This window comes from Xyrauchen texanus, chromosome 14, assembly GCF_025860055.1.
Source record: "Xyrauchen texanus isolate HMW12.3.18 chromosome 14, RBS_HiC_50CHRs, whole genome shotgun sequence".
Taxonomy (NCBI): domain Eukaryota; kingdom Metazoa; phylum Chordata; class Actinopteri; order Cypriniformes; family Catostomidae; genus Xyrauchen; species Xyrauchen texanus.
The window spans coordinates 34,361,172-34,387,560 of record NC_068289.1 but is presented as its reverse complement, the minus strand read 5'-3'; the positions used below and the strand labels follow the sequence as shown (position 1 = coordinate 34,387,560).

Below are 26,389 nucleotides of genomic sequence, written 5' to 3'. Positions count from 1 at the left end.
AGAATTAAAAAGTAGTAATCCAAGTCAAGTTCGTTGACTGAGCATCTTGAGCAGTTTGGACTTCAAAGTTTAACCCTTTAACTGTCACCCCTCCCCTTTTTTCGCATAGACATGAAAATCACTATCCAAACTTAAATGGTTGTATTTCAAGAATGCTTTGTCATATATACCTATGGACAAGTTGTGTTCCAAATTTTAGGTTGATATCTCAAAAAATTAGCTTTCAGTAAGATTTTGTTTGGAGCAGTAAAAAACTTGGAATGAGCAGTCTCTAATCTCTAATGTATTGGTCTAATGTTTAATTAATTATTACTCTATATCTTGCATTTAAATACATATACCTTTGTATTCAATTATAATTAAATTGTCTTTATTGTGAAAATATGTATTGTATTTATTCATACTGTACATACTGTACTGCAAAGTAACTTATCTGTTATACTGTTTAACTGTGTTAGTGTTGCCGCACTATCCTGATCATTATAGCACTAAATAGGAACAACCAAAGGTCTTCTATATAATTTAAAACAAATACCATGATGACTAGACCTTGGTTAGGTGTTCTTATAATGGATGTAAGTATGGTGAACAGCAAGTAAATATTGATTATATGTCAGTTACGGCCTTTTGCCTTTGCATGACTCCTGATTTTTGGCACATGATACAAAGGCAGAGTACATTAACTGCCAAACAAGGGTCAAAGGTCAATTTTGAGCTCAAGATTTTTTGCCTACAAACATTTCTTCTGTATAGCAACTAGTTGTGAAATTTTGGGAGTCCTACCTATAATACTTTTGTCTGGACAAAACAGAAACTTTAAAGTCATTTTTCTCAGTTTCACACTCTAGTGAGTTAAGGTCTTTTGCTTTTGCAGGGCAGAATGGGTAAGACTGAAGAATACATTTATGATGTGCTGAAAATTGTTGATGAGCTTCACAAAATGGGAACCGGCTGTAAGAAAATAGCTAAAGCATTGAAAATGCCCATTTCCACTATCAGGGCAATAATTAAGAAGTTCCAATCAACTGGGATGTAAGAATTGGCCTGGAAGAATCCTCTTATCAATATATTTGTCTATATTGTCTCCACGCATGGTGAGGAGGGTGGTTTGAGTGGCCAAAAAATCTCCAAGGATCACAGCTGGAAAATTGCAGAAATTAGTTCAGAAAGTCTCCGAAACTACAATCAAACATCACCTATATCACAACAAGTTGTTTGGGAGGGTTTCAAGAAAACAGCTTCTGCTCTCATCCAAAAAATCAAGTGTCTTCAGTTTACCAGACACTACTGGAAATACAAATGGGATCGGATTCTATGGTCAGACAAAACAAAATTAGACATTTTTGTCAGCAAGCACCAGAGATGGGTTATGCGCACACAGAGAGGTAGCCATATGGAAAAGTGCGTCATGCCCATTGTTACATATGGTGGTGGATCTTTAACATTGTGGGGCTGTTTTTATGCCAGAAGTCCTGGACATCTTGTTTGGATACATTGTATCATGGACTCCATCAAACACCAACAGATAAAAAATCAAAACCTGACTGCCTCTGTCAGAAATCTTAAAAATGGGCCCTGATTGGATCTTCCAGCTGGACAATGATCCAAAACACACATCAAAATCAACACAAAAATGGTTCAATGCTCTGCCATGGCCTAAACCCCATAGAAAACATGTGGGATGAACTGAAGAGGAGACCTCATTTGGCATTATAGGAGAAGAAGACTCAGAGCTGTTATATTGACAAAGGGAGGTTGCACAAAGTATTGAAAAAAAAGGGTGTCAATAATTGTCACACATACACTACCTGTCAAACGTTTTTAAACACTTCACTAAAATGTTTCTCATGATCTTAAAAATCTTTTGATCTGAAGGCATATGCTTAAATGTTTGAAATGAGTTTTGTACACAAAAATATAATTGTGCCAACAAATTCATTTATTTAATTACTAAACTAAAATGTAATAATAAAATAAAAAAGTTTTTTAAATTGATGACTTGGACCAAATAATAAAAATAAAGCAGCCAATAAGGGCCCAACATAGATGGGAACTCCTTTAATACTGTTTAAAAAGCATCCAAGGGTGATACATCAAGAAGTTGGTTGAGAAAATGTCAAGAGTACATGTCTGCAAATTCTAGGCAAAGGGTGACTACTTTGAAGATGCTAAAATATAACACAGTTCTGATTTATTTTGGATTTTGTTTAGTCACAACATAATTCCCATAGTTCCATTTATGTTATTCCATAGTTTTTATGACTTTGGTACTATTCTAAAATGTGTGTGTGTGTGTGTGTGTGTGTGTGTGTGTGTGTGTGTGGAGGGGGTCCCTTTATTTATTATTATAAATAATGAGTGTTTCAAAACTTTTAACCGGTAGTGTATATTTGGGGAAAAAATCTAAAGTAATAATAATAATAATATATATATATATATATATATATATATATGTTTTTTGATAAAACTTGTGTTGGTTTTGCAATTGCTTGATACCCATTAGATGATAGATCAAAAGGATAAACAATAAAGACATTTTTCATAGACTTCTTTGCTCATATTTACCAAAGATGCCAATATTTTTGGCCACAACTGTATATACAGCATTGTTAACTAATTTAACTATATATAAACATGGATTCTAACAAAAACAAAACAAATATCAAGAGAGTGCTTGTTTATGATTGTGCCTGGAGCATACATTATAGAAATGTATTAAACTTTAGACCCAGCAATTTATAGTTCACTAGTCCGTATCTCAGACTGTCCAGCTTTTAATACTCCTGCCCAAGTTCAAAGCAGGATATGACACTCAAACTGAAAGCTAGATGTTAAGGAAGAACTCGTTCTAAAGCTGTGTAGTATGGAGAGAAACAGGACTGCTGTGCTTTGAAATTGAAATAAAATGTCTTTATTTTATATTGATTTGCTTTTTATATAAAAAGTACTTACATTTAATACATTTTTCCCAAAATACAAGCAGCCAAACAACATACAGTATAAATCAAATACAAAATTATAAAATCTTTTGTATCTTAGTAGCATCCCTTCTGAAAGTAACAGGTAACATGATTTAATTCATAATACTCTAAAATTATCTTTTAACAGTAACATCTGATTCTCTCAGACATCAGTGGCCTATACATGTTATCTTGTCTGTTGTCTAACAGTGATGGAGTCAATTCCGGAGCCTTAATTTGCTTGATGAAACCAGTATAGCAGTATTGCTAAACCCATGGTTATTTTTAAGCAAATAAAGTACTAGAAAAGTAGTATGTCTTACACACAGCCTTTGAATAATTCCATCCTTTATATTACTGGATTGTAGTTTATGACCATCAAATGGATATCAGATCTATAAAGATGCATTTGTCAAGCCATAGACCAGACTGCACTTGCTCAATATTATTATTTAGTGTTGAGCTATCCCAGCATGGTTGGAGTTGATAAACATGGTTTTTAATTGCAGCATTTGTCTGGATGGATTAAAAACTAATTTCTCCAATAAGAACTGACTGATGTCAAGTTGTTGGATTAGCCCTATGTTGGTGAAGAAAGGGGTAGATGAAAAAGAAAGAGAAAATGTTACATGAAAATAACAATCATTTGAATGATACAAAAAATAAATGTCTAGAATAATGAAATAAGATAAATGAGGTTAATATTGAAAGGAAATGAAAAAGCTTTCACAGTGTAATGTGAAGTAGACACACACACACAAGTCACTGTGATGACGCCCCAATGTATGTAGCATATATAAAATTATGAAATAATAATAATAAACAAAAAGATTCTGCTACTGTAGTTTCGTTACCGATCTACAATTTGCAACTAAGCAGCTGTGCATCACGTGTAGTGTAGTACATTTATGTGTACTGAAAAAACAAAAACAAAGTATGATTCCAAATATTGTCACAGACATAAAGGCGTAATGCTGATAGTGCCAAGAAAACAAATATAAACAGGATATCTGAAATATAACTTTTTTTCCTTATGTTTTTTACATTTTGTACATTGAAGTAAAAAAGGGTACAAAGTGTAGTCAGGCTATGCGGCAGTTTCTCGAATCGTCCCTTCAAGTTTCTTTGGGAGTAGCTCTCTCCTTTCGTCAATGTTGATGACTGGTTTGCGACAGTTCTGACCATCAAGGTACATCTTTGCGTACATCGGATTGGAGTAATTCATTGGCTGTTTGGAAAGAGAATTGTGGACAATTTATATTTACATATTCACAAAATTGATGTAAAAAAAAAAAAAAGTAATCAGACAAAAAATGTTAAGGGTGAAGTGTGTAATTATTTGATGTTTAAATATTTACTATGGATGTGCACGGATAGTTGACATTCGGTTAACTATTCGACACCCCACAATTAGAATATCAAAATCACTATTTGATTATTCTACATGTGCAATAGAGGTCTTCAACTCAAGTTCAAACAAATCATCGGGTTTTCCGGCCAAATTTGTGTTCAGTTTTTCAAGTATAGGGTGAGTTACGGGTTGTTGAAACATGCTTTTGTGTGCATCTGCGCTGTTTTGCTCTATACTATATAACACGTGCTGGACGGATGTCTTTGACTGTCTGACGGTTTTTTTCTTTCAGCATCGTGCTGGATCTCCACATTTTTAGACACCAAGTTAAAAAAAAACAACAACAAAAAAACATACATTTTTATAAACATATCTCGAGATGCCTGCGTTGTGTTTCATTCATTGTGCTACATTGTGTTGTTTTCTGAAGAAGTTTTGGTTGCAAAGAGGACTAAATGTGACTTTTACACCATTAAACATAATTCCAGTTTGTTTTTCACCAAGTGATGTTTCATCTCTTGACAAATGGTAAGACTTTTGCTCTGGTATGCATATTTATGTACAATAATTAGACAAGTTCAATGCCATTTGATTTTAAACCATTTAAATATAAAAGCACCCCGAAGAGGCTTCGCTGCCTTATGGAAATTTGAATCTGCCCAGGTAGAGCGCTAATAGGAAATGACAGTCTGATTATTTTAATGTGATATTTTATAATTTGAAGGTCTATGTATTGTTCTATTTAGACTCAAAGATAAACAGAATGTTAAAAATGGTAACCGTGCACATCCCTGCAATTTAATACGCACAGACTAATATTAGTAAACCATTCGTTGGTTGAATCCTCTGAAAACTACAAACACTATTGCACTTTCCAAACATTGCTCTGATTGTTTGAGAATCCTGACCAGCCCAACACAGCAACACTGGCTCAACCAATGGCATGAGTTTGGAGTGGGATTTGTCCAACGAATGGAATACAGGGTAATTTATAATAATTCATATTATTGTGCAATTTGATTTGGTGATGCTAATGGCACAGAAGTTACGTCCTTCACCTGTAACATATTAAACTAAATGAAACACTCTTTTGGAACTATGACATTTTAAAATCAAAAAGCATTTTAAAGATAACATAAATTGAAACAGAATTGTGCAGAATTCAGGATTCTGAGAAAGCTGATTCAAGGGGTCCCTTTGCAGCTTAAAAGTTAAATGGGGTTCCAGTTGCATCATTTAGAAACCATGTTTTGTAAAGTCGTTTTTAATCATGCTTATGATGACTTGATGCAAGCACAGGATGATAAATGTTTTACAACTGTCACTTACAACCCCATCAACCTACAAAAATGATAGAACCAAAAACAGGAACACAAGAACAGCCCCACTACCAAAAACTAGTCATAAGCCATGCATACACTATCATATGGACATGCTTTTTAAAGTCACATCCATGCAGGACCATCACACCACATATAGTACTTGCAAAAATGTCTTTTAGAATGTGTTTCAAGTTAAATAAGTGGGACAAAGGAGCCCGAAGCCTTCACCTGTCCAGGTATTACTTCTTTAGGGACAGAGTGAATATTCAGCGTGCAAGGGTCACAGGATTTTACACACCAGCCCTGGAACACACACACAGTTGCCCCAGCATGCAGTCGACATTTAGAACATCATTTTCACCAAACAACTTGAATTTAAAAGCTGGATTTAGACTGATTTAGACAAGGCATCAGAGCATAAATATGTACATAGCAGAATGTATGTTTTTCCTCTAAGAACAAAAGGTCAGTACAAAACACTAAAGCATCTAGCTACTGCCATTATGTGCAAGGGCAAAAAATATCATGTTGGCAGCTGTAATGAGGAAAATTCTCAAGGTAAAAGAAATCACAGGATTAATGAATATATTTTATTAGTAGTTCTGTCACCCCAGGTTATATGGATGCAAGAAAAAGAAAAAAAAAACCCTGGTGCAAGCTGAAGTTAAAGGAATAGTTCTTCCAGAAATGAAAATCATGTCATCCATTTACTTACCCTCATATTTTTCCAAACCTGCATGATTTTCTTTCAACCATGGAACACAAAATGACATATTTTAAAACAATTGTACTAGTCTCTCTTTAACAATTACAATGTCCGGGAACTGAGGCTTTCAAGTTTCAATGCAAAAAGCGAAAGTGGCCAAATTAGCAATATATTCCACAATCATACAATAGATTTGTGTGAGAACAATACCTAAATTGAAGTCGTTATTTCATAAAAACATTGACTTCCATGACAGTAGCTCAGTACAGTAGCTCTCCTTGGCACGTTTATGAAAGATTTTCAGTAAATAACGACTTGAATTTCAGTCTGTTTCTCACACAAAGCTATCATATTGCTTCAGGAGATTTTAAATGTACTGTTGCCATGTAAAGTATGGGTTTAGTAAGGGGTTGGAACTAAATGAGGGTGAGTGAAAAATTACAGAATTTAAATTTTTGAGTGAACTAATCCTTTAATATTACATATTTAGAGTTGCAATTTATCCAACAGACACAGTACATTTACATTTATTTATGCATTTGGCAGACGCTTTTATCCAAAGCGACTTACAGTGCAATTATTACAGGGACAATCCCCCCGGAGCAACCTGGAATTAAGTGCCTTGCTCAAGGGCACAATGGTGGTGGCCATGGGGTTCGAACCAACGACCTTCTGATTAACAGCCCTGTGCTTTAGCCACTACGCCACCACCATTCCCGTAACAGTACAACATGTTCTTTCTGCAACTATACATTATTTATCTATAGATATACATCTTTGACCTCTGTGGAAAAAAAATGCCTACACAAACCTTGTGAGGATCGAGTGTGAAATTTGGTTTGAGAAGGCTGCCGGCATCTGCATGGTTGTCATGGTCCACCTCATACATGTTGTAGGATGGATTCCCGATCTCCACGTTAATGCCTCCATTTGTTATGGGCTGCCGTTGTACACGTTTCCCCCTGTGACAGAGGTTGCAACTGAAATAGCTGCAGTGGTCAGCAGACTTCATTGTTCATTGTGCTGTGCATTTTTGAACATGGAATTCATAAATAGAACATATGCTGATTCTTGAGACATGGGATAAAACATGTCCTACAGTTTTAATTGACATTATTTTTGGAAATAGCAACATTTCCACTTTGGCATAATTAGAAACTATCAGTAGAATATTCTTAACATAAGTGTTCCATTTCATTTTATTTTCTCTTTATAAAAAAAGTGCTAAAAACCACCTGTCCTAAGGTCATAACTCAATGCCATAAAAATATAAAATATATATTAAACTTAAAGAAAACAGATATGCTGTTTTAATTTTAATATAAAAAAAGAGAAATCTACTGGGTGCTGAAAAAAGGAAAACAAAAATTTTTAAGAAAATGTTTGGGAGTTTTAGACAATTTCTAAAATTTTAAGTAGGACCTAAGCTATCAAAACAAGGAAAAATAAAAATAAAAATAAATAAAAAAATATCAACCCAGACAGATTTTTCAATAAATTCAATAAATCATTTTGAAACCATCTTGTAATCTCAATTCATTAATCAACGTAAATGATAAATGTGGCAATATTTATCATAAATATTTGACATGAGTTTAAGGTACATAAACTACACGTCTGTAGCCGGTTTTGTCCCATGTCTTAAAAGTATATTTTCCAATCAGTACCTTTGGCGCTTTCTGCAGATAAAGATGCCAGTGACCACTGTAGTAATCAGAATAACCAGCAGGACTAATGGCACAATGATAGCTATGCTTCCTGTTTTACACAAGACGAGAAAAAGCCAGAAGCACAAGGCACGATTAAAGTATATTTCCCCAGGTGTCTATACAGGTGGAACAGGAAATTATTAGATACTCCATCACAGCAAAATGAAATAAACACTGCTGCAGCTGAAAAGATATTAAGCCAATATTTAACACGAAGCCTAGTTGTATATTCAGATGTGTCGTTAGACTGATGAAATAACAGTTCTTTTCATTTAAATAATTCAGAGACTGATTCCATATTGAATTAGCAGAGGAGGGCTTTTTATAAACCATGGAACCTCTCTTTGCCACTCACCTCCAGCTGTGTTATCTGAACGGCTGCTCTTGGGGGCCGGCCTCTCACACTGTGTCCCTGACCAATTAGCTGAACATCTGATTTAAAACAACAAAAGACAGTAAAAAAAATGGTCAGAAAAAGGATAAAATATCTGACAGTCTCAAATTAAATATATTTTTTGGTCATAACAAGATCTAATTTGAACAGACATGGGCCCAAAAACTTCTTAAACGAAAAGTTCAGCCAAGCATGAACATACTGCCATCAATATCCAGAACGTTATTTTTCATAATGGGGACTGAGGCTATTGAGTTAAAAAATTACTGAAAAAGCCCCATTAAAGTAGTCCATACAGTTGCGTGCTATATTTCAAGTGATCTAATGCAATATGATAGCTTTGTGTAATAAACAGACTGATGCACAGAAAAAACTTCCACTCCACCATAACTTTTAAATTTCCTTTGCACTTAAATTCAAACACGGCATATCAATGGATTGTGCCAGGTTTAAAACCAATGATGTTAAATATGTCTGACTTCAAACCTGCCACATTGCATTTTGAGAGCGAAGCTGAAGGGGAAGATTTTCAGTGAATAATGACTTACATTTCTATCCGTTCCTAACACAAACCTATTTTACAGCTTTAGAAGGCGTGGAATATAGTGCACTAGTATTTTAGTCTCCTTTCATGTTTGTTTTTTTTTTTTTTTTTTAGTTGAAAACCCGTTTTTGGTGAACTAGTCCTTTAAGAGAGAGTAGGCAAATGTGCAGTGAAAACACTCAAACCACGCATAAGACAGTAAGCAGTAAAGCGTAAAGGAAGCCATGAATCATTTAATTTGTAAATGGAAGCAGTCCAATGAGGGTCATGTGCATGATTAAACAGATGTTTGAAGTTTACTTATCAACAGTTGTTATGAGAATGAAGATGATCTGTATTCTTAGAATATTGCTGGCATTTTGGATTATACACAATGAACCAATCGCCATATTACAAACTGAATGCAGCCACATTGTTTGACTGTATACCAATGTTATTCTTCCCAAAGCAGAGACTGTGCATGAACAAATACAGAACAAAACAAATGCAGAACAAAACAGAGAACATTGAAGATTTTATGCAATAATGGATAACTTTCACATTAACACAGTTGTGGGGATGCGTGTTCTCCAGGATGGTAAGTGGACGGTGGGGTGGATAAATTCATTGGTGGCACAATGTTGACTTATGGACTGAGCATAGTGAAGATAGGGCTTCTAAGAAGTAAAACCTACTTGCATCGAGGTTTGTTAAGAGCAGTTATTGTACATATCCCTTCATTCTGACAGTAGTAATCACAGGGATTGGCCAGCTCATCGCAACGCTGGTTCTTGAACCCAGCCGTGCAGCTGCAAGACATTGTTGTGAAGTGAGGACAGTAATCAGTGAAATAAGTGTGCAATCTAAAGTAAAATGTGCATGATTCATACAGAAAGTCTGGTCTTTGTGGCTTGCTAGTCCATGTAGTAGTTTAGGATTCAGGGTTCCCACACTGTTCTCTGACTTTTCCATGACATTTCAAGTAATTTGTGATTACTGGATGAGGATTTAAAAAAATATTAAAACTCACTGACCCAGCTAGAATCTGCACACACAGATTTTCGCAGAATTGTGACATCAATTATACATAAAAGTTTTATGCATTCATTCACCTCTTGAAGGTTAGTTTATAAAATATTTTGTCTATTTTCATGATGCTTTCAGCTACCGATAAAAGTGTAGTATCACTCAGCTCAATTTAACACAGCTTTACTATATTTAAATCTCTTTAATTGCCCTCAAAATCAGCACAGAAAATGCTAAAAAAAAAGTTAGGGCAGCCGAATCACAAATCATTTTTTTTATTAATTGATTTGTGAACCAGTTCAACCAATACATTGAAAAAGACTGACTCAAATAACAAACTTGTATGGAAATCAAAATGTATTTCCAGGTTTTCCGTAAGTAGGAAGCCTGTCCATATCAAATTCCTACACAGTATGGCTACAGTATGTCATGTTTACTTCTCGCAAGGCTGTACAAGCACCATGAATAACTATGCCTTGATGTAAAGAAGCTTGCCTCCCAAAGAAAATAATATTCTTTGGCTTTGAAAAGGAATTAATTAACATTGAAGTCATTTCAGGTCAACTATCATTGGCAGAGACAAATCCATCATTCCATACATTTCCTGTTATTCAGAGCTAATGAGTGAAACTAATAATTGGAACCCCACAAAAAAAATAAATCCAAATGAGATCATTTGCATAGAAATTGATTCCATCATCTCTAATATGCCAGTCATTGCCATAAATGCCTTTTAAAGTACATAAAATTAGAAGGCTTTTCAAAATGATCATTTAAAACCTGTTTAAGTTTGGATACTGAATAAAACTGGACATAATTTAATGCTTACTAACCACCACACTTGAGAAACTATCCACTATCCATGCCTCCTGACACAATCTGTGTTTGCAAGTAATAAAATCGGAATCACCATAATTTCAGGTCACATAAAACATGTATTGCATAGGACAAAATGGTCAGGGAGTGAGAAGAGTGGCAAATCATTAACCATTATTTCTTGTTCTTTTTCCAAATACACACACACTGTGTTTGCATGACGCATCAAAACTAAATCATTCCTATTAAAATCAATGAAACTGAGAAGTTTACATACACTTAGGCTTAAGTCATTAAAACACATTTTTTAATCACTCCACATATTTAATATTAGCAAACTATAGTTTTAAGTCATTTAGGACATCAAATGTGTGCATGGCACAAGTAATTGTTTACAGACAGATTGTTTCACTTTTAATTGACTATGTTACAATTCCAGTAAGTTTACTGTGCCGTTAAGCAGTTGGAAAATTCCAGACAATTATGTCAAGCCTTTAGATTATTAGCCAATTTTCTGATAGGAGGTGCACTGAATTGGAGGTGTACCTGTGGTTGCAGGTCTACCTTCAAACTCAGGCATACCTTGAAACTCAGTGCCTCTTTGCTTGACATCATGGGAAAATCAAAAGAAATCAGCCAAGACCTCAGAAAAAGTTTGGTTCATCCTTGGGAGCAATTTCCAAATGCCAGAAGGTTCCACGTTCATCTGAACAAACAATAGTATGCAAGTATAAACACCACGAGACCACACAGTCATCATACTGCTTAGGAAAGAGATGCGTTTCGTCTTCTAGAGATTAACGTAGTTTGGTGCAAAAAGTGAAAATCAATCCCAGAACCACAGCAAAGGACCTTGTGAAGATGTTGGAGGAAACAGGTAGACAACTCTCTATATCCTTAGTCCTATATCAACATAACCTGAAAGGCTGCTCAGCAAGGACAAAGCCAATGCTCCAAAACTTCCATAAAAAAGCCAGACTACAGTTTGCAATTCACATGGGGACAAAGATCTTTTTCTCTAGTGTGATGAGACAAAAATTGATCGTTATGTTTGGAGGAACAAGGGTGAGGCTTGCAGCCGAAGAACACCATCCCAACTGTGAAGCGTGGGGGTGGAAGTATCATGTTGTGGGGGTGCTTTGCTGGAGGAGGGACTGGTGCACTTCACAAAATAGATGGCATAATGATGAAGGAAAATTATGTGGATATATCGAAGCATCATCTCAATACATCAGCCATGAAGTTAAAAGATCGGTTGCAAATGGGTCTTCCAAACTGACAATTACCCCAAGCATACCTCTAAAGCTGTGGCAAAATGGCTTAAGGACAACAAAGTCAAGGTATTAGAGTGGCCATAACAAAGCCCTGACCTCAATCCGATATAAAATTTGTGGGCAGAATTGAAAAAGCGTGTGCTAGAAAGGAGGCCTTCAAACCTGACTCAGTTACACCAGTTCTGTCTGGAGGAATGGACCAAAATTCCAGCAACTTATTGTGAGAAGCTTGTGGAAGGCTACCCAAAACGTTTGACCCTAGTTCAAAAAAATTAAAAGGCAATGCTACCAAATATAAACAGTTTGTATGTACAATTCTGACACACTGGGAATGTGATGAAATAAATAAATAATTATCTCTTCTATTATTCTGTCATTTCACATACTTAAAATACAGTAGTGAGCCTAACTAACCTAAGACAGGGAAAGTTTTCTACGATTAAATGACAGGAATAGTAAAAAATGTAGTTTAAATGTATTTTGCTAAGGTGTTTCAAATAAAATATAATCCCTTTATTATCACTCAACCATAAACACAAGTGCAACAGTGGGTGAAAGTCTTGGGTACGGTTCCAAGCAACATAACAGTATGACAATTACAATAAACATCTGATTTACACATAACACAGTTTACGCATCTTGTTACACATCACAATATACAATATACACCTAATACTATACAATATACAGTATACACAATATAAGAAGACTGTATACAATAAAAATACGCTGTACCCCTCTCTCTACCCCATGTAATCAGTGGAAATAAATATGAAGTGTTGCGTTGACATTCAGCTGTCGGTTGATAGTCAGTTGCCAGTGTGTTAAGTATAAATTGTGAGTCCAGTCTGAGGCTAATAAAGTTTGGTGCTGATATATGTAATATGTATGTAAACTTCTGACTTCAAACTGTGTGTGTGTGTATGTATATATATATATATATATATATATATATATATATATATATATATATAGCCTGTGTTGAGGATATACTGTGGTATAAACAGTATCTCACTACCTCTATTGGTTGAAACATTTCCATCATCACATTGAATGTACTGTATGCTCTCGTACTGCCCAGCCTTCTGACACAAAAGGACAAATCACGGAAATAGGACATCAGCATCTACTGCATCGTTCCACAGATTTTTCAAAGCCTAAGTTAAATGTGTGAGTAATCAAGGTCTTGAAACACTTTTTATTCCCTAACTATTTCCAGCACATATAAAGAAATATCTCAAATAAAAATATGTTGACTAACATATACTAAACATAAAAGATATGTTTTCATTGGTCACAGCTGATAGGTTTGTCAGCTACCTCTGTTACCCAGAAACAACAAACACATGGTGCCCTGACTTCATCAGTTCTTGCAATGGGAAAACAGATTTATTCTAGCCAGAAAGAAATTGTGAGGCTTTCAAAATGTACCCAATCCTCCTTGCCAAACCAAAAAGAACAGGACTCCAGCTGTTGTCGGTACTGTCCCAATATGTCCCACAAGTCCACAGGGTGGGTTTCCTGTCAGGAGCCCCTCCACAACAAAAGATGAATCTCATGTTAATCAATTCAAAGCCAAAACAACAATCTACCAGACAACAAAATCATACTCTACGATGACAGATAAATAGCCATGTAGGTGCTGTTTGAATTGTAACTGTTGAGCGATTTAAAAACTTTTCACTAGATGGGTATATTATCTATGTGATGTGAGCGGGGCTTGCATGTGTAAAACATGCCAGGACGATTGCAATTGCTATGTGTTCTCAGTGATTGATTGGTGATTAGGGTGTTTGCTTGGAGATTTCTTGCTATGTTCAAATGTTTAATACTTACTGTAGGGTTAGGTGTTTGTTTCAATCCTTAAACTATGTAACAGCAATAGTGATACTGATGCTTACTTAAGCAAGCAGTACTTAAAAAATTATCATAGTTTCCAGACATCTAAAGGCTCTTTCACATGACTTTTGCTAACATTTCCCAATATATTGACCTTAAAGCAAAGTGTTAAGCTACAGTATAGCAGCACTCCCGGTGTCATGTTGCACACAGATGTTGAAACACTAAGCTCAAATTTCAAACAATTCTAGCTTTGGCCCCGTTTATCACTGACCTCTTTGGCCTTGTTTGCCACGTGGGTGGTGCAACAAAAGTAAAAAGATGGAAAAGAGACTGATCTTGTGTGTATCTAGTTACATAAAGCTGTACAACACAAAGGCATTCAGAGAAAATTGACATATGGCAGAAATTTACAGTAGATGTGATGCTATCTGCAACACTATACCGCGCAAGTCAAGAGTCTTTGTGTTAGCTCTAACCAGTCATGTCAGCAATATCAGCTATATATTTTGAAGTTAGAATGTGTTGGTTTGGTTAAACTTTAAATCAAGGTTCAATTTGTATCATTAGTTAATGCATATGATATCCTTGTTAGAAATAATAATTACAAAAATATTAGTGATTAAAGAAAAACAACTTCTAAACAAATACAGTCCTTTTTAAGTCTCTCAAACTGTGTGCCAGTGCAAGTAATTTTGGGCTCATTGATGGGAACTTACTAGTCGCTGACATCTGTGCAACTTTTCAAAAAATGAATGGTAAGGCTTCCAAGGCTCTGCGCTGTGTGGGTCTAATAGCTGAGAATTGGAATTTGTACAAGAGGAGGCACTTAGTAATTTCTTACTGGCAGAAGGGCAGGCTGGTGTCAGGGTCCAGATGACAGGTGCCTCCGTTATAGCAGTAGCCATCACATAACTGGCAGCTGGAGGCAATTCGACCACTAGTACAGCTGGCAGAAAGAGAAAAAAATTTGATGAGCCAGAAAATGTGATTGCTGCATGAACCGAGGAGTCATTTCAATATGATTGGTTTGAACTTTGAAGGCTAACCCATTGTGACAAGGAGGAGGGCGTGGCCAGGCCTTGATAGTGCACAGCTGGCACTGAACCAGCTGATCAGTTGGATAGCGAGATAAAGGGGAGCTGGAGGCGCCAGTTTGAGAGAGAAAGAGAGAGACGCACGCAGCCGTGCTGCATGTGTGTCTGTGTTCATTTATGTTTTATTTTGTTTTAAGTTAATTTTTATCATTAAAGTTTATGTTGACTGTTCAGCCGGTTCCCGCCTCCTCCTTGCCCACCTTTACCTGTTACAGCCATATATAAATTAGGCTTTGTATCATTATGCGCTACATGAATGTTACCATCCTTGCTTGAAAATTATTGTCTTGAATATAATTAAATTTAGCTATATTATGCCATTTTAAACACATTTTTAAGGTATTTGCTTGCTATTAAAGGTGATGTGTATAATATTCAGAACTAAAATGCTTTCTGCTGTCCGAGCTTAATATACAGAGACAATAAGTAAGCCATTTGTAGGACTGTTCCGCAAAAGTGTAAATACATGGTTCCGTGGCACTTAAAACATCGCTATATTTGTGAATTGCTGGGTTTCCATAAAAATATTTTTATGCAAATTTACATTTGTGCTTACAACCCCAAGTCCCCAAAAGTTAGGAAAGTATGAAAAATTTAATAAAAACAGAAAGTAGGAATTTGTAATTATATTCACCCTTTGCTATACTGAAAACACTACAACTATACAGGTGAAACTCGAAAAATTAGAATATTGTGCAAAAGTTCATTAATTTCAGTAATTCAACTTAAAAGGTGAAACTAATATATTATATAGACTCATTACAAGCAAAGTAAGATATTTCAAGCCTTTATTTGATATAATTTTGATGATTACGGCTTACAGCTTATGAAAACCCCAAATTCAGAATCTCAGAAAATTAGAATATTGTGAAAAGGTTCAGTATTGTAGGCTCAAATTGTCACACTCTAATCAGCTAAACACCTGCAAAGGGTTCTTGAGCCTTTAAATGGTCACTCAGTCTGGTTCAGTTGAATTCACAATCATGGGGAAAACTGCTGACCTGACAGTTGTGCAGAAAACCATCATTGACACCCTCCACAAGGAGGGAAAGCCTCAAAAGGTAATTGCAAAAGAAGTTGGATGTTCTCAAAGTGCTGTATCAAAGCACATTAATAGAAAGTTAAGTGGAAGGGAAAAGTGTGGAAGAAAAAGGTGCACAAGCAGCAGGGTTGACCGTAGCCTGGAGAGGATTGTCAGGAAAAGGCCATTCAAATGTGTGGGGAGCTTCACAAGGAGTGGACTGAGGCTGGAGTTACTGCATCAAGAGCCACCACACACAGACGGGTCCTGGACATGGGCTTCAAATGTCAAACGCCTTACCTGGGCTAAAGAAAAAAAAGAACTGGTCTGTTGCTCAGTGGTCCAAAGTCCTCTTTTCTGATGAGAGCAAATTTTGCATCTCATTTGGAAACCAAGGTCCCAGAGTCTGGAGGAAGAATGGAGAGGCACACAATCCAAGATGCTTGAAGTCCAGTGTGAAGTTTCCACAGTCTGTGTTGGTTTGGGGAGCCATGTCATCGGCTGGTGTTGGTCCACTGTGCTTTATTAAGTCCAGAGTCAACGCAGCCGCTCTACCGGGACATTTTAGAGCACTTCATGCTTCCTTCAGCAGACAAGCTTTATGGAGATGCTGACTTCATTTTCCAGCAGGACTTGGCACCTGCCCACACTGCCAAAAGTACCAAAACCTGGTTCAATGACCATGGTATTACTGTGCTTGATTGGCCAGCAAACTCGCTTGACCTGAACCCCATAGAGAATCTATGGGGCATTGCCAAGAGAAAGATGAGAGACATGAGACCAAACAATGCAGAAGAGCTGAAGGCCGCTATTGAAGCATCTTGGTCTTCCATAACACCTCAGCAGTGCCACAGGCTGATAGCATCCATGCCACGCTGCATTGAGGCAGTAATTAATGCAAAGGGGCCCAAACCAAGTACTGAGTACATATGCATGATTATACTTTTCAGAGGGCTGACATTTCTGTATTTAAAATCCTTTTTTTTATTGATTTCATGTAATATTCTAATTTTCTGAGATTCTGAATTTGGGGTTTTCATAAGCTGTAAGCCATAATCATCAAAATTATATCAAATAAAGGCTTGAAATATCTTACTTTGCTTGTAATGAGTCTATATAATATATTAGTTTCACATTTTAAGTTGAATTACTGAAATTAATGAACTTTTGCACGATATTCTAATTTTTCGAGTTTCACCTGTATATTATATGATGTTTTACCTTGTGAATTTCATTGTTTTTTTGTTTTTAGTCATTTAGAATGATTATTGCAACACACTCCAAAAAAGTTGAGACAGGGGCAATTTAAGACTAATAACAACTTGATGAGTTAAAACAACAAGACAATGTGAAACAGGAGATGTTAAACCGGTGAGGCAATTGTGTCAATATATAAGGAGACTCCAAAAACAGCCTAGTCCTTCAAGTGCAAGGATCATTTGAGAATTGTCAATTTATCAACAGATGCTTCAGCAAATAATCCAGCACTTTGAGAACAATGTTCCACATAGATAAATTGGAATGATTTGGAGCATTCCACCCTCTACAGTGCACAATATAGTTAAAAGATTCAAGGAATCTGGTCATATCTCGGTGCATAAAGGGCAAGACGAAAACCACTTCTGAATGTGTGTGATGTCTAATCCCTCAGACATCACTGTCTTAAAAAACATAATTAATCTGTAATGGATATCATGAACATGGGTTTGAGATTACTTTCGTAAACCTTTGTTAGTCAACACCACTCGCCGCTGCATCCACAGATGCAAGTTAAGACTTTACTATGCAATGCAAAAGCCCTACATCAGCACTGTCCAGAAGCGCTGCCGAATTCTCTGGGCTCGTTCTCATCTTAGATGGAAAGTGGAACAGTGAAACCATATTTTTTGGTCAGAGACCATATTTCAAATAGTTAAAAAAACAACCAAAAAAAAAACAGCTGTTGTGTTCTCCGTGCCAAAAGGAAAAGGACCATCCAAGCCGTTTTCAGCATCAGGTCCAAAAGCCAGCATCTGTATGGGCCAGGGCTGTGTCAGTGCCCATGGAAACTTCTGTGAGGGCACCATAAATGCAGACAGATATGTAAATATTTTGGAGCAGAATATACTGCCATCAAGCACCGTCTTTTCCAGGGATGTCCTGGCATTTTCAGTAGGACAACTTCAAACCACATACTGGCCGAATAAACAGAGAATGTAGGTACTAGATTGGCCTGCCTGCAGTCCTGACCATCTCCAGTTCAGAATGTGTGGTGCAGTATGAAGCGCACAATACGGCAATGAAAACCCCATACAATTGTGCAGCTGGAGACCTGAATTATGGATGACTGGAGGAAAATTACACTTTTTTAACTTAAACTTGTGACCTCAGTGCCTAAATGCTTAATAAGTGTTATTAGAAGAAATGGTGATGTTTCACAGTGTAAACACTCGGCTGCCCCAACGTTTTTGGAGTGTGTTGCAATCATCTGATTCGAAATTACTGTACATTAAAAACTAAACAATGAAATTCACAAGAAAAAGCATCATATAATGTGTAGTTGTAGAGTTTTCAATATAGCAAAGGGTGAATATCATTTACAAATCACTCCTTTTTGTTTTTAATTAGCATTTTTCATACTGTCCTAACTTTTTTCGGAATTGGGTTTGTAATAAACCTGAATGGAAACGCTTGATAAGTGCATAAACTGAAAATGAACTAAAAGTTTATGCGCTAGGCAAAGGTGGATTTGCTAGAGTCAAAATGCGAATTAAGCACATACACAGTGGATGGAAACACACAATGACATTTAAATGTTTTTTTAAATGCACTTAAATTTAAAACATTATCTGTTTGTCCGACCAATGGCTTACAGGAAACCAGTTTTTCCATTTGATGATGCTGGCGCAGACTTTACAAATTTCACCTCTAAATTTTCAATACACAAACACAGCTTTATTTCGATTAGGGTAAGGATAAGCATTTCCATATAAATGCCTTCAATTATCCTATTCTAATTTTATATTAATTGATATAAAAAATGGCCAACTAACTTGCAAGCCACATCTCCTGTATCTCCATTAATGATACAAGGGGCTCCATGGCAACGCAGGCACTTGTCAATGTCACACTTGATCCCTTCATAGCGAGCTGGGCACACACACTCAACCTGTCCCGAGCTGGACAGTGTGCATGCCTTGGAATGGACGCAAAAGTGATGACAGATGTCTGTCATGGAAAAGGGGAAAAAACACAAAAGGAATGTCCTTAAGTAGGATATGGGGGCAAATATTACAAATATTATGTTTCATTGGAATTTTACATAGCTTTAATGAGACTTAATTATTCGCATTAAATATCTCAAATGCACAGCACTGACAATGCATAAATAGTGCTCAGATTAAAATGCTTTGCAAAAATGTATAATAACAAAGACAAAAGAGGAAATAGTTCATCAGCAAAGCACAGAAACACCTCAAGGTTTTTCGGCTGCATTTAGAAGCCTCATTGGGCACAAATCGTTCAAATGCTGGCAAATGCCCTTTCAAGACTAGTCTACTATAATATTTGCTTTTAGTGTTGCTGCCACTTTTGGAGAGAAAAAAACATCAATTGTTCCATTAACCAAAAATTAGTAATTGGTCTTATATGTTAAATAAAAAAAAAAAATTAAAACCCATAATAGCTCTCTCTGGAGATTGTATATTTTTCTCTACAATTCTTTCCTTCTGTTCCACTTGGTCATAAATTATCTGACCAAGCAACTTAACTTATGATGACATTGAATTAAAAGGGCAATTCAGTGAAATTCATCAGTTTGTAAGTAGTTGCCACAACCTTTTAAATTAGTTAAAATTTAGTTTCTAACTTTAATTCTGTTGGTTACAAGAAAACCCTTATCGTCAGTCGTACTTACGATAGAGACAGCGGTCACCCGTGTACTCTGCCAAGCAGCGACACACAGGCTGGTTTCCAGAGCTTACTTCACACGTGCCTCCATTCTGGCAGTAATTATCACAAACCCGCCTCTCACAGTTAGGACCAGTGAAGCCTGTTGAGCAGCGGCAAGTGGGTTTCCCTATGTTTGGAGTGGAGAGATGTACAGTGTCAGAGCATCAGTCTTAGATTTCAATCAATTCTATTCTAAAATATTCAGTAATGAAAAGTTTTATTCAGTCTTCAAAGGGGGAAACATAGGTGCCAGTTCTCCCATGTTCAGAAATGAACCATGAAATAGAGGCTGTTTTCACAGTTGGTTCAATTTCTTGGACAGAACCTAATTTTTATTACACTGCCCTCCCATGGCCTGTCTCAATTTTAATCTGAGACAAGCAGTAATGAGAAATACATCCTTCTACAATAGGCAAATTATATGTCATTATATGTGGTTAACTTAGTCCAGATTGCTTTCACACCAATTTTTGAAAACATTTAAATTGAGCTTTTATTTAGGCATTTCTATGTGATTTTGAAGGTAGTTTCTCACCTCCTGATAAGCAGTTTGCTACATGGCCCAGTGTGGTTATTAATCCTGTAAAATTTAAATAAATACATTTTGTGTATGTTCTGCACAATTCAGAGTGCTCTGGTCGCTCTCATCTCTCTCTCTCTACACACACACACACACACACACACACACACACACACACACACACACACACACACACACACACACAGTAGTGTTTCCATGTTTTATGGGGACTTTCCATAGACATAATGGTTTTTATACTGTACAAACTTTATATTATATCCCCTTAAACCTAACCCTCACAGAAAACTTTCTGCATTTTTACATTTTCAAAAAAACATAATTTCGGGTTTTACTATACTTATGGGGACATTTGGTCCCCACAAAGTGATAAATACACACACACACACACACACACACACACACACACACACACACACACACACACACACGTGACGTTTGCATTTAATTATCACACTAGGACATATCGAAATTTTGATTTGACACATATTCCGAGTCCCGATCGTTACCAGGTTTTATTTTTTACACGTAACACAAACCTTGATAGCAACACAGTCAAAATTATACTAAAATATTTTCCAGGACAAATAATTATTTTCCAGGACATTTAGGTATTTTTCACATTTTCCATGACGTTTTCATGTCTGGAAAACTACATTGCAAAATTCCTGGTTTTCCTGTATGCGTGGGAACACTGAAAAAATTAACCCAACATAAATTAAGCAACACACAGTTAAAATGACAGTTCTTAGCAAAGCAAAAATGTATTTTGTTAGTTCATAGATATACCGGTGTACCCGATAATATTCATCTTTTTAATATTACAAAATACATCTCATTGGGCCATAAACAATTACAAGAGGGCATAAAATATTAGGGATAATTGCTTTCTTGTGTGCCTAACCAGTCATTTGATTGATTACGATAGATGAGGCGGTTATATGACACTCTTAACTAAATCTAATTGTGGTGCATACACAAACACTCTGGCTCATTTTGTCATCAGCATTCTTGTTTCTAATGTTGGGACAAAATTGCTTGGCTTAAAATTAATGCTCTATTAAAACAGATCAATTGTATTTTATCAAACAAAGCAGAGCCCACAGGCAGTCCTGAACAATTATACAATACAGCCATTATCACTGGCACACACACACACACACACACACACACCTCTCATTTTCAGTGGCAGGTGTCTTCTACCTTTAGAAGATAAAATTAATGAAACTGTTGGGTACTTGATATGATTACACTTTAGTTGCATGTAGTACTTAATCTGACAACAACTGCCATGTTAATCATAACAAGTAGTCTACTGATTTTAACTAAATGTTATTCGTCAATCTTAGAAGGTCATATTAAATACATTTTATATGGAGTTTGCAATTTTTGAAACACTGTTACAGATATTTGGGAGATGTCTTAATACAGAGCAAAATCCTGATCTGTGTTGTTGGTTATACATTAAACAAATTAAATAGACAACATGGAGATTAAAAAAAACAAACAAAAAAAAAAAAACTACACCAGAATGACTAACAGGATTGCAAATAAAAGGCTTGCAAATTTAGCTTAAATTAACCCTCTGCTCGAATGTCCAACAGAGAAAACAATAATTATAAAAATATTAATAACAGTCTTGAGCAACACAAAAGGTATTGTTTTAAAGCTTAGAAGCTGTACTTTACAACGCATGTAGGCATTATGACCAAAACTGAACAAGTGCTTTGAAAATTAAAGACAAATCAGAAGTGTTCTGTTTGGATATATTATTAATAATTTTGCACTGAACATTTTATTGTAATCTGTAAGAACATCAAACTGATCAAATAGTCATGTGTTATATGCCGTTGGAAAGCTCTTAAAGAGTAGAATACAACCAGCCTATTATTTAGTTTTACTCAAAGACAAAAATATAGTGAATAATAGCTAAGCATATGTCTTTTACATACATGTAACATGTAAATGGGTGTTACTTTTATGCCGCGTTTTCACGTATAAATTCACAAAAAATAAACGTAACATAAAATATCACATACCATTACTTAGAAGAGGCAATTATCTTTAAAACGAGCCCACACAACATAATTGGATGCAAAGATCATTAGATAATCCACATGAAGCACAATGTGCACACAGCACATAATTTGCTAAAACACGTTAACTTTCCTGGATCAGATGACTTATTCTGAAATTATTTAGTACGTTGTCCAGCATCATGGAATTCTAAATAAATCATATTATGAGTCAGATCGCTGCAACCAGAGGTGGAAGTTGGCAGAGAGGATCGTTCACTTGAATTACTTATGGCCACCAGGGGTTGGTGCCAAGTACATGACACAATGATGGCTCATTGACACAATGTGATCATTTTTGTGTGATTAGTTCTTAAGTACAATTATTATTATGTGTATGGAGAGGCTTTTGGAAAATGTGAGACATTTTTGGACTCTAGAATAAATAATGTCTGTGATGCCGTAACTTTTGATTGCTTTGTCCTATAACACAAAATGTTACTTATGTTTTGTTCCCAATTATGTCACCTGTAATTAAGCAGTTTTTCAGAGCTACCTTATTTACATCCTGAGATATATAATGTAAAATATGAAAAATAAAAAAAAAAAGTACATTATTTTCAAGGTGTTTTTTTCTTTCTTTTTTCAGCAGTTTCTGGAGGGTGAGAGTTTTATAATTTATCATAAAAATCATTAAAAAAAAAAGAAAAGTTTTCTTTAAAATTACCCTCCTTGTTTTATTATTATTATTTTATTTCAAAAAAATGTTGTCGAGTTATTAGCCTATAATGTTAGGCATGCCACAGAAACTCTTTAAAAAAAACACCATTAGAGCTTAAAGGTTTAAGAAATCAATATAGGGCCTAGGTAGTTTGGAACCAAATGTTAGTTTGTAGTTATTTGACTAAACTGTACACTATAACTGTACATTATTGAACTACATTAATTAATATAGTTTTTTCTTACAATAATTTGGGTAACATGAGTGAGCTAGACAAATGCAGTCAACATTTTTATGTTGGATACAGAGGATACATACATTTGATTTGTATAAAAATAACTACTTTTCATACCTGGATAATTTTATTTTAGATAATACTGATTTTATGTTATAAAACTTTCCTATACACATCATATGCTAACATAAAGCTGAGAGAGTTTCTTACCAAGAGGTGAGCCTGTGCATGTGCCTCCATTTAAGCAGTAATCTGTACAGTGGTTGACTTCACACCGTTCCCCAGAGAAACTGGGCCAACAGTAACAGCGCCAGTCTCCTTTTTCATTGGCCATGCACCGTCCTCCATTCTCGCAGGCTGGTCGACACAGCTCACCTTTACCATATTAAAATGAATTAACTCTGAGAAACATGTTTTATGAATATTTTGTTGGTTTTGTTGTCCTGATCCAATCCTCCAAAATCAAAAGATAAAAGCATGATCATCAAAACAAAGAAAAAAAAAGCAAAGTGAGCACCTGAGAAGTGTAGATTCAAACCTGAGACACTGGGGTCAATACAGGAGCTATTGACTAAGGCCTTTCCCTCTGGACATGTGCAGCTGGCCCCGACTGGATTGAGCAAGCACATGAAATCACAGCTCATCCTTAGACAGGGATTGACCACTGGATATAAAGACGATAAAGCACAATTTTAGTCTTAGTTTTTTGTCTTTTGATGTAAAAAAATTCCGTTTTTATTTCTTAATTTTTGCATTTACTGTATGTCATGTAATTCAATATTTTGTCATGTCATATTCATTAATTTTAATAGATTTTACTATGACGGAAATGACATATTTGCTGACAAAAATAACATTTTACTTGACGATAATATGCCAAATTATGTCAAAATATAAATGAACAAACTTCAATAAATGTTAATAAATGTTCATCCAATTATGCGTCAAACAAAGAATTTATATAAAATTAACACGTGTTAATCTAGTTCCTGACATAAACAATTTTCTCATAATTGTTTTCAATAGTATGTTTTAATTAAAGTCATTATTTATCATCCTGATGCGTCTTTGTTCTCACATCTTAATCATTGATGACATAATCATAAAACAACCTCTGTCAACTATCATGTTTGTCAATTATTTTTGTTTACTAGATTAAGACTGTTGGAATGTCTAATCAAGGTTAGAAAAATGTATGCTGTACTTTATATTAATATTGGCATGATACTCCCAATTATGAAAATCCAATTTGTATTTATTAATTTGATTGTGTTTACTGAGCAATTGTTTGCATAAGTGTTACTAAACAATTATATGACATGCTGTGACTTGCTGTCCTTTGTCATTTTTATTTTTCCCACCAACCACAGCTAGCCATGCTATGAAAACATGCCACTGTGATTTGACATCTGTAACATTTTGCTTTGAATTATTTCTTTTCTCAAAGCAGCCTATCGAACTGCTGCCTCAAAAGTTACAAATTTGAAAGTCGTGGTTTATAAGGGAGTATAAAGGGAGAACATCTGTATCAATCGTCAGTGGTTTGCTGAGGACAAACATTAGCTTTTGCTGGCAATGCAACTCTCTCCACCAGACTAGATCTCTGACTTTAATGAGTCAGTGGGGACTGGCTCAGCTGCAAACCCACCACAAAAGAAAGATCTTTTTGAGGTTGCAAGGTCATTAACACAACCCGATAATAAACAACAACCAAGATTTGCAGCAGAGAAGCACAGCTTCTGTGAAGACAGTTAGCTCGGTCCAAAACCCAGTGAGCTGCCTACTTGGACAGCCTTTTAAGCAGGGCTGGACTTGGAAGAGAAATCGATTTTACATGGGGGGGGGGGGGGTCGCTGTCCTTTTCTGCAAATAGCAGCACCATTTTGTGGTGGTCCGTTCTTCATAACGCGACAGCTCATTTTAGCTTATCGCAGCCCATTCGGCCCATTTTGAGGCCGACCCACCGGCCCGCTCGGTTCTCCCAAAGGCCCCAAAGTGCATCGGCCCAATGGGAAAATTACCAGTCCAGCCCTGATTTTAAGGCATAATTGGCATGATCATGACACGAAGGCTGTTCCAAAAGAGAATCCAAAGATTTTGGCCAAATTCTAAGTGGCTTATCAGATGGGACCTGTTCTTGCATATGTTTACACATTTGAATTATTTTTGTCACATTTCATTTTAAACAGTTCATCTTTTAAAATTGTGTCTTGAGACACCTGTGTTTTGTTCCAGTCCACTGCGCTTCATCTAGTGTGAACACCCCATAAGGCAATATTGCTTGTATTCTTCAAAATTAAGGCAATCCCTGAATGCATTGCTGAACTCAGTGGAAATATAATACATCAATTCACGATGGCAGATGAGATGAGAGAAATGTTGATTCAAAATATATTTCATCCAATGCTGAAAAGTAATGATTAAATTGAACTAAATATATAATGTAAATAAATGGCATACTGTACCCAATATTTGTATTTGCTGCTTATTTGAGTGTCTTATGCTATTTTAAACAATACTAATTTGCGTCTCCCATGTGCTTCAGGCAAGGAGCACAAATTGTGTGGCGTGTAAAGTTGCTGCCTTTGTAGAGCTTTCCAAATCACTTTTAAGGTTCAATTTCAGTTAGAATGCTGCCTTAAAAAGTATGAGAAGAATGAAATAAAGCAACTAAAGCAAATAAAATAGGTGTTACGTTACTGTTGAGCTGTAATAATTTTTGGACAGTGTTATCAATCTCAAAGAGGTGAAGAGAACATTACTAAAGAAACATGGTGTTCTTTTTAGGTGAAAAATGTATACATATACATTTCATTGTTCATGTAAAATGTAGCTGTAAATACAACACTGGTGATTTACAGTCAACTGAACTTGGACTAAGAACAGAACATCAAAACTGCATCAGAATACTG

At 35.8% G+C, this 26,389-nt stretch overlaps 1 protein-coding gene across 1 annotated transcript in view; it reads right to left on the bottom strand.

Annotated features, from left to right (window-relative positions):
- Positions 1-2,974: 2,974 nt before the first annotated feature.
- lrp1bb (low density lipoprotein receptor-related protein 1Bb) overlaps positions 2,975-26,389 on the bottom strand; it is a 491,998-nt gene continuing 468,583 nt past the window's right edge. Inside the window, exons 81-91 of the mRNA XM_052142560.1 lie at positions 24,016-24,141; positions 23,688-23,852; positions 19,934-20,095; positions 19,071-19,245; positions 14,765-14,869; positions 9,661-9,774; positions 8,404-8,480; positions 8,007-8,097; positions 7,151-7,301; positions 5,862-5,936; positions 2,975-4,188 (exon numbers count right to left, since the gene is read on the bottom strand). Of these exons, the coding sequence (XP_051998520.1) occupies positions 4,048-4,188; positions 5,862-5,936; positions 7,151-7,301; positions 8,007-8,097; positions 8,404-8,480; positions 9,661-9,774; positions 14,765-14,869; positions 19,071-19,245; positions 19,934-20,095; positions 23,688-23,852; positions 24,016-24,141 (1,382 nt within the window). The 3' untranslated portion in view covers positions 2,975-4,047. The remainder of the gene's footprint in view (positions 4,189-5,861; positions 5,937-7,150; positions 7,302-8,006; positions 8,098-8,403; positions 8,481-9,660; positions 9,775-14,764; positions 14,870-19,070; positions 19,246-19,933; positions 20,096-23,687; positions 23,853-24,015; positions 24,142-26,389) is intronic.